Genomic DNA, 10000 nt, shown 5'->3' on the forward strand with positions numbered 1-10000 from the left:
CATTAAAAACTCACAAATTTCACAAAACACGAAGAATATCGGGGGGATATGGGAAAGGAGAGATGGGGAGAGATGCTCTCTCTCATATTCTAACCATTTTATACCTACTTTAACACAAACAATATCCAAAACGAACTCACCTCTTACTGCGAGGGGAAAAGTTGTCCCTGCTCTCAACAACTGAATAGCAATGGTGGACTCTGCAAAGGAAGTTTGCGTTTCTATCGACGAAGCGATAATCCCTTGATCCTAGTTACTACCCTCTAATCCAGGCTGGCTAAGGACCGATATCGATTTCATTTACCTACGCTTTCATTTTCTCACTAATCATTCCTCTACAATGATATAAAAAGGGAAAAAACCCATTTAGCCGAACCCTAAAATATATTGATGATGTTTCACCCCGACCTTGCCATCCTTTCTAAAAGTTCCGCTCTATGTATTCCTTGACGACAAAAAAATTAAAAAGATTAATTGAAGAAAAATCAAAAACATAAATTTTCGCCCATTCAACTTAGGATAAGATTACTGAATATCTATTTAAACATGGATATTATTGTAACCGGACAAGTATGCAAATATTTACAATGGAGATAAATTTTAAGAGTCCAAACATTTCTCAATTTTTATCACATTTAATCTATTACATAGTCATGTCTCCTTTTGAAACGAAACATGGACAGTATGGGATAAAGTTGTGTTTTCCCTCGCTATTTTTTAAAGTCGCATATTTAATTTCGTCTCTGAACATAAAAGTTTTTACATTTTTAGACAAAATAAATTTATCAGCATTACAACAATTAGCTGCTTCTGGACACCATTAAATGTGACCAACAAATTTGCATATATTAGCGGGTCTGATGACGCACACAATATGATTTAATATCATTGTAATGGACAATACTTTGCGTTGATTTGAGATATAGATCTGGAAAAGTATGTATGAAACTTTACCAGACAAAGCAAAGAGAAAAATACAAGAAAAAAATCATCCCCAAAAAATCATCCTGCCTCGAATGGAGATCGAACCTGTATTTGGAGCAAGAAATAAATAGGAACGGGCCTGAACGAAAAGTAAATCAGTGCAGGACAATACCGTTTTGAGTTAGACTTCCTGGTTGGTAGTGTCGATATAGTCGAGAGAGTAATTGCGATTTATAATCTCAAAATGGTGATATGTCCGGTTGGACCAGACACTTTTGTGACCAAAAACTGCTTCGTGTGTGTGACCACCGTCGTACAGATTAAGATGCCACACCCCCCCCCCTCACACACATACACAAACACACACACACACACACACACACAGAGCATTTTTACCATTGTAATATCTCAGGTGTTAATGGCCTTAAAACATTTCTTTATTCCTTCCGTTTGTTCGAGAAAATTGTTGGAAATTGTTTTCTTGGTTTAGGAAGTAATTTACACTGAGATAGATAAGTACATAAAATAATCACCAATTCTGCCCACCGAAATAATCGTAACCAACACACTAAACTATGTGTAAAATAGAAACATTTTAGTGATAACTAATCACAAACCTGGCGGTATTGATCGAAGCCTTTGTTAACATATTATGATAGCCTAAAGTAGGACGTGTATTGTGACGTCATCTTTTGGTTGTTGCACCGCCTAGTGAGTTGTTATTAGCAGTTCTCAAGGAAACTTATATAATCACATTGGTTAAATTATTGAATACAACTCACGATCTGCTCTCTTTTTGGTGGTCGTTGCCTTGCGTTTTGGAGTTATTTGATTTGTCAGTGTCAGGTATAGATGATGTGCGATTGGCTAAGAAACTCACAACATTGCCATCCGGAGATATAACGGACCAACGCACAAAATTGTTTGTAGCCTTGAACGTTTATAGTCTAATTAATACAGTTGAGTGAGAATTACTCATCAACATGGATGACAAAAAACAATAACTAAGACCCGAGTGACGTCAACTTCGTTCCATCTATCGTCTGTTTAATACAGTTTAGTGAGAATTACTCATAAACCTGGATGGCAAAAAACAATAACAAAGACCTGAATGACGTCAACATCGTTCTATTTACGAAGGCTATGTATTGATGCTATGCGTTTGAGTAGAATACTCACAACATCTGCCCGCCAGATGAAACGAACAAACACATAAAATTATGTGGTACCTCAAACGTTTACAGGGTGGCCGAGAGAATCGAGTGAGCATATCATCCAACTGGTGGTCTACAAACAAAAACAAAGAGTCGAATGACGCCCAATTCATTTATTCTATTCTGTTTGTGCTGCTGTGTGGTCTAGTGGTCCCTTACGCTTGACTAAAAAGAACGTCACAATGCAAGGCGACGATCCACAAAAGAGAGGTTTTTTAAATATATAAAAAAAGAATTGTTGTTAGTATTTTGCTCCAGGACACAAATAATCCCATTAGGCTATACAGCGCAATGTTCACTTTCTTTTGGTGGCCGATGCCTTCTAGTGAGACGTGTTTTTCTTTTCATTTTTTATTAGTCATTGTCAGATATTGAGCGAACGAAGGTTAGGTATATTACCTCTTTACAGTTGGGATTTAGATTTCATCGAAGTGTACATATATGGGCCTAGTTTAACATTGTTGTAATGGACAATATTTTGCGTCATTTATAAGTGCACTCTGGATTTAATTTAACTTGCTGGAAAATGAAAGTGGTTTGCTAAAGTGCTGAAACGGAGACCGTGAAATTCTCCGAATCAAAAATACTTGCTTATAGATAGAATGAAGATGACGTCACTCAAGCCTTTGTTATTATATTTTGCCATCCGCGTTTGTGAGTGATTCCCACTAAACTGTATTAACCAGACTATAAAAGTTCATGGTTACACACAGTTTTGTGTGTTGGTCCGTTATACTTCCGGATGGCAATGTTGTGAACTTCTTAGCCAAGAGCATTCTATCTATACTATCTGCACGAAAAGAAAAATTCAAAATTCATAATAAGTAAATAAACATCCTGTAATAAATATAGAAGAATGGATAGATAGATAGATAGATAGATTGGTAGACAGGGGGTGAAATAGAGTGGGGGAGAACATGGTATATATATATATATATATATATATATATATATATATATATATATATATATATATTATAATATAGAGAGAGAGAGAGAGAGAGAGGGGGGGGGGGGTTGGGACTCAAAACGAGTACTGAGTTTCATTGTTGTTTATTTATTTATTTATTCTCTTCATTGTCGTTGCTCCTTCATTGATTTCCAATGAATCTATAGAATTCTTCTACCTGAATCACGTTGGTGGCTCACTTTTACCTGAAGACATCATCTTCGAGTTCGACTCTAACAGTAGACAACCTGATGGTCAGTTCATGTATTTTTCACAAATTATTATTTTTCCGGTCATGCTAAGAGACGGAAGTAAATTTCTGTATTTTCTAGAAAGAAAATCACCACTTTTTTTTGGAAACACACACACACACGCACACACACACACACACACACATACACACACACACACATACACTCACACATACGTGTGTGACCCATCGTCTCAATGTGGTGTCGTGTAAGAGATGAATCAGATACTTGAAATTTACTTGTGTAATAATAATAAATAATGTCAAGATTAAAACTTTTATTTTTGAAATGAAATGCGTCGTTGAGAACAATAAATATCATTTTAAAAGCTAGATAGGTAAATTGCTTTTTGTATAATATTAAAGGTTTTCACTAAAATTTTAATTGTCGGATTCTGGTTTACCATGACATAATAACGCGATGATACGATGGGGTCACTTAATCACTCACTCTCTTGACCGAAGCAGTCGTAGTGGGGACATGGGTAATGCTTTTTGTGTAAAGGCCCTCAGTCCTGATCTGCCCTCAGAACACATAAATAAAACTTTTACACGGAATTCAATGCTCAGTGCGCATTACTTACTTTCTTACTTACTCCTCTTTGGTGTTTTATAAACACATAAGGTCGACAGTAAGGAACGCTAGTGACTTCTATCTGCTTCCGGACCTCACCCCAGGTCCAACCAAAGGGTGTCATCTCTCTTTCTACCGATCTTCTCCAAGTTTCCAGTGGTATTTCCCTATTGCGATTACTCTGCGGTGTCCATCTATGCGTTGTTATCGGAATCGCTCCCTCCTTCATCCAACAAAAATGGCCAATCCACCTCCATCTTCTTGATTTGACTGTTTCAGAAATGGGGGTCGTGTCAGTTATTTGTAGAAGATCTTTAGTTGATGTTTTGTTGGGCCAAAAAATTTGGAAGATTTTTCCTAGACTGTTTCCCTCCCAGCCAGGACTCCGGCCAGGGCCAGGACAAAACCAAGTAATCTCATTCCAAGACAAAGACAGAAAGCATGTTGGAAAACAGATATAAGGGGATAGAAGACGCAGTATGTACCTCCCTGCCCACTATGGGAGGTCAGGAACCCCACCCAGTAAAATATCGCTAATAGAAAAAAAACAAAGATCCTCAAATTCAACTGCCTCTCTTACGGAATAGGAATTCATCACATAATCCAATGTGGACAAAAGCAAGGCAAACAGACAACACATAAATGAGAAGAAAAGGCTCTTTTCAAGAAACCCGCCAACCTCCCACCGAAAGGACTGAATTGATCCCCCCACCCCCTCCCTAAAAAAGAGAAGAAAAAAAACCTCACCAACAACAAAAATAGATTCAAAGCTTTGAAAGCCATGATTAATTTTTATTCATAATACTTTATTTCAAACCACATGAGAGCTTGCATACAGACACTACAGAGTTAGAAAATATTGTATTGTACAAATGGAATGTTTTTGAAGTACGTTCGTGTACAATTCGCTGGGAATACATTAGAGAAAGCACGATGATTTTTTTGAAATATTAAAAAAAAATCTCATGTATGAAAAACAAAATGATTTTACCCAAATCAAATGACTTTTATCAACAATTACAAAGAAATAATTGAGACATTAATTTCAATCCTATAAAATATATCAATTTGTGATTATACGCTTTAAATTGTCGTTGAGTGATAAAAAAGGATAGACCAAAATATCTTCTTGTTGAACTTTGATAGGTAGAAAGTCAGGATATATTTTTTATTTTTGTTGTAAAAATGAGTTTTTAAAAATTTTCATTTGTAGAATTTCAAAAATAGAAAAAGATCCAACAACAACAAAAAACAAAACAAACTAAAGCCGTAATTGAACTGTTGCGTGTATAGTCTGGAGTAATTGCTTCTATGTTTCTCCGAAGGATGGATGTTTTAAAAGGTTCCTGATAAATTAAAGACGTTGTTTATGGTATCACAGATTTGAAGAATACTTGGTTGGAAAAGGAACGTTGAGCACTTTTTACAAATTAAAATTAGAGTTTATCATTTAAATAAATAACTTTTAGAGCGGTGGACCAACTTCATTCGATGAAATGGCTAAAGTTATTTCTAGAGTATTTTGTGGTCAAACTTTGAGGCAATACGAAAAGAAACAGCCTAAAGTCTGATTTTGCCAATCTTTGGAGCACGGAGGGAGGAATGAAATCGTTGGCAACAAAAGAAAAATTAAAGTAAGTAAGAACTGACTATAGGTAAGTTATAGGTATTAATAGGTATTATAAATTCTTTCGAAACACCAAAATATTTTTATCTTGAACCTATTTCATGGATGAAAAATCTCAAATCATTATAATTCTTTTTAACATAAATGAAAACATGAGTAGTAGCTCTAGGATGAGAAAAAAAGTAAAAAGTTGATGACAAAAATATCTACATAAATATACCAAGAATGTAAAAAACCGTAACGGAGACAGATTTTTAAAAAAAATATACGTCGTGCAAAAACTAAACATGATAAATTGCAAGTGCATACAAGTTGATATCTTAATATGCAAATTACTTTCATCTCTTCAACGAAAAAAAAAATAACAAAATAAAATGCAGAAATTTGCGTATGTATTTATCATTCGTAAAACAGAATAATCGAATACTGTTGATGTTGCAATTATTATAACTCGTAGGAAATAAATAAGATATAAGTGAATACTGATTCAATTCGCTGTGATTGTCAGCTATGTTCGTACCCTTCAAGTTCAGCAGTAATATTCGTAACATAACAATGTGTTTGTGGCTGCAAACGATTTTTATATCACAGCTTGCAATGACTAATTCAGTTCTATGACTAAGTCCAAAACACCGAAAACATAATTTTAATACGACATTCAAGTTTAATGCTAGTTTTTTCAAATATATGAAATTCTTTCTAATATTTTCTCACATCTTTTTATTAATAACATCCACAGATAAAATGGTTATTATATAATAATCTGGCAATGTACATATTTTACATTAAAATATTTTCCGTAATAAAACTCCAGCTATAACTGCTGTTAAATAATATAATTAAAATCCCTGTTTGCTGTATCTCATACATAGTGTTCTTATCATTAACATGATATAGGTAACGAAAAAAATGTTATAATTATTGTAAATACAGATGAATGATTAAGTGAAAATAAACAGAAATCAAATTCATGCTCAACAACCATGACAAATCAAAACATGGATACACCCGAAGTTTACATTATAATGCTGAAAGAAATAAAACAATAATAATATAGATGACAATGCTATCCAGTGTGTAAGTTGAGACTAATGTCTCAGATAGAAAATACAATGCTTTGCGTCGTTCAGATCATATTATAAGTAATGATAAAATAAATTAGACTTTGTTGCGTTATGTGTTAATATAAAATCTGTTCTGCATAGGCCTTTGCCGTGCACTATTATCACACATCATAATATTATCGAAAACTTTACTGATTTTCAATAGCCTCATTTCATAACTGGCTTCTTTTCCCCTTAGTTTACCAATGCACGAATCTATAAACACAAGTGTGCCAAAAAAATTAGTGTTTTCAAACTTCGTATAACTTACATAACAGGCTGTGAAACTTTTTACAATTTTTATTTACTAAAAATCTATTCTCATAATTCTTCGGTCGAAGCTTAAAAGAAATTATTCTATATGTCTTATTTTCCTTTCTTTTTCTTTTAGAAAAAAAAAATTGTAGATAATCTCCACAACGTTTTAATGCTATTGAATTCTTTGAAAGGAGTTAAAAAACAAATCCAAGTTTTTAGTCGTCTGCAGCAACAATCAAGGGTGCTGTGTATTGAGAATGACGAATACCAAACGAGAACTTGGGAGGCCTCTTTTTGCTGACAACCACCTGAAATGGGAAAGAAATTAATACATGAATGAAGGTGCGATTGACCATCTACGGGTAGAGTTCGATTTAAGTCTTAACCTGGCTGGCATGACATCTTATCGTCATCACCAAGAACGGTGCAGCGAGGCGAATTATGCTTCAATGACTCGTTTCCCCACTCAGCTCAGATGTGAATAAGTAAAAGCTATACGCTGTGATGGAATGCTTTAAAATGGTCATACTAAAGGAGCCTAACAGGCGACTTCTACTATATGAAATGGATACTTGATCAAACATGACCTGCTGGAGGCGCAACGAGCTTGGTGAATCCGTAGAAATGCACTTTATTAAAGTTATTATTTATATGGTTCACAGAAAAAGGACATATTTGATATGGAATCTGATATTGGACGTTAGCGAATTGGAATGGTTGTTGGAATTAATAAATAAATAAACAAACAAACAAACAAACAAACAAAATGAAACTAGAAATAAAATGTATAATGTCCAAACACTCTATTGATTATGTGTGTTTCTACTCACATCTTCGGGGCTGTGTGCTCCTGGTCCCGGTTTTCTTGTGTTGTCTCCTGGCAACGTGTTACGACCTGTCATGCTGAACTCTGGGGCAGCGTTCTTGAAAATGGCGGATCTGGGCACCGAGTAGGCACCAGGACCAGGGGACTGGGTAAGGAGATGAGATGAAAGATGGTTAGAAGAAGGTTGATTGAGTGCATACATGTATAAGATTCACAACAATGATGGGTTTGATAAGCTCTTCCAATTTTTCAACAATTTGGGGTTTGATAAGATCTTTCCGTTTGTTAAATCATGTGTAGACCCAAAACGTCAATTTTGTATTATATCGAAATGGAAGATGATGCTATGAACGGAGATGCATGTAGATGTGGCATTCATTATAGCAACCCTGTAAAATGCGGGAGAAGAGGAAGAAGAAGAAGAGAAGAAGAAGAAGAAGAAGAAGAAGAAGAAGAAGAAGAAGAAGAAGAAGAAGAAGAAGAAGAAGAAGAAGAAGAAGAAGAAGTAGTGAAGGTGATTTTGTGATGATAGTTTGTTGATGATGATGATGACGATGATGGTGATGATAATAACGTTATTGTCCACGAAGGCAATATTTCATTTGGTTAAAGCATAGACAGCATCATGATGATGATGATGGCTGCGGCAAGGTATAAAGTGTCAGGATAAGTTATCTCGAGCTATCGTGTATAGGCTTTTTTAAAAAGGCTTTTACCTTGGCGAGGTCCTCAGCAAAATGTCCAATATTCCTTCTGCCAACTAAACTGTAGTTGGGGGCTTGTTTCTTGCCGGACTGCGTTGTTTTACCAATAACTCCAGGCAGTGTGTACACATTAGGGGCTGGAGAGATGGAAAACAAAGAAGAGAGTAAAATAAATAGGCAAAGAGAACTGTGAACTTTTTTGTTGTTGCTGGATTGAGTTGTCTTACAGAAACCTCCGGGTAGCGTCGATGCGTTGGACGCTGATGAGTGGAGCGGGGGGGGGGGGGGGGGGGGGGGGAGGGGGGGGGGTGAGTACAAGGAATTGTGTGAAGGAGAGAAACAGAAAGAGGGAGATCGATAGATAGATAGATAGATAGATAGAGAGAGAGTGAGTGAGAGAGAGAGATAGTGAGAGAGAGAGTGAGAGAGAGAGTTGGCAATCTATTCTTACTGAACAAAGTTGTCTTAAACAGAAATCCGGGCAGCGTGTTCCGCTCTGGGATAAAAAGAAGCAATACAAACCAAAAAAAAAAAAAAAAAGATAGAGATATAAAAAAAGTGTGTTTCAAACAGTGTCAGACAAAGCAAGAAAAAAATACACGTAAAATGAACCTCAGACCGAAATATCATCGGTAGCACGTCTGAGAGACAGAGAGAGAAACAGACAAACACACACACACACACACACACACACACACAGAGAGAGAGAGAGTGTGTGTGTGTGTATGAGAGAGAGAGAGAGAGAGAGAGAGAGGGGGGGGGGAACACAGAAAGAAAGAGGGAGAGAGACGCTCAGAGAGACAGAGATCGATACTCAGAGAGAGAGAGAGAGAGAGAGAGAGAGAGAGAGAGAGAGAGAGAGGGGGGGGGGTATACTTACCGGGCACATTATCTGTCCGTCGACTCCTATGACGAGAACCAAAGCTGTACTTGGGGGGACTGAAACAGATTTGGGGTCCGCTCACCTCGTTGTTGTAAGCCCCGGGGCCCGGAGTCTTGAAGGCAGTGAGGTCGGCGTTACGAGAGTATAAAGAGTAGTGGGGTGTGCCGTCGGGTCCGTCCCGGTAGTATTTGTGTTGGGGTAAATGGCAGGGGCCGGGACTGCAGTCATCCTAGATATTAAGCAAGATAAAAAAAATAAAAAAAGAGGAGGGGGGGGGGGTGGTTGAAAATTTGATTTAAAAAAACATTCTTCTTAGCTATGTTTTTTAAAGAGTGATACATTAAGGCCTAAAAACTCTTCTCGTCGGAAATATTACCATATTATATAACATTAAAGGGACAGTAACAATAACTGCTTTCTACTTTCTACTCTTTCAAAAGGACAAAATGAGTTGGATAGCCTCTATCCCTGGTCTATTTATTGACTAGACGAGGCAAGACTGTCGTTGTTTATGATGATGATGGCGATGATGAGGATGATGATGATGACATCGACGACGACGACGACGATGATGATGATGATGATGATGATGAATATTATGATGATGATGATGGTGATGATGATAAGGATGATGATGATGAAGACAATGACGACGACGACGATAATGATGATGATAATGATGATGATG

The 10000-nt window shown here is 36.4% G+C and overlaps 2 protein-coding genes across 4 annotated transcripts in view; both read right to left on the reverse strand.

Annotated features, from left to right (window-relative positions):
- LOC144968365 (ciliary microtubule associated protein 1A-like) overlaps nucleotides 1–446 on the reverse strand; it is a 15625-nt gene extending 15179 nt beyond the window's left edge. Inside the window, exon 1 of one of the 2 annotated variants that reach the window (XR_013644572.1) lies at nucleotides 141–446. The gene's annotated coding sequence lies outside the window, so the exon portion shown is untranslated. The remainder of the gene's footprint in view (nucleotides 1–140) is intronic. The other variant, XM_078906644.1, reaches the window with a different exon arrangement.
- A 4250-nt stretch (nucleotides 447–4696) lies between these two features.
- Nucleotides 4697–10000, reverse strand: part of LOC144968366 (ciliary microtubule associated protein 1A-like) — a 20111-nt gene continuing 14807 nt past the window's right edge. For both annotated transcript variants that reach the window (XM_078906645.1, XM_078906646.1), the window contains exons 3-6: nucleotides 9310–9541; nucleotides 8442–8566; nucleotides 7730–7870; nucleotides 4697–7207 (exon numbers count right to left, since the gene is read on the reverse strand). In XM_078906645.1, the coding sequence (XP_078762771.1) occupies nucleotides 7115–7207; nucleotides 7730–7870; nucleotides 8442–8566; nucleotides 9310–9541 (591 nt within the window). In that variant the 3' untranslated portion in view covers nucleotides 4697–7114. The remainder of the gene's footprint in view (nucleotides 7208–7729; nucleotides 7871–8441; nucleotides 8567–9309; nucleotides 9542–10000) is intronic.

Source organism: Berghia stephanieae, chromosome 3 (genome assembly GCF_034508935.2).
Source record: "Berghia stephanieae isolate SIO BIC M18660-M18661 chromosome 3, UCSD_Bste_1.3, whole genome shotgun sequence".
Classification (NCBI taxonomy): Eukaryota; Metazoa; Mollusca; class Gastropoda; order Nudibranchia; family Aeolidiidae; genus Berghia; species Berghia stephanieae.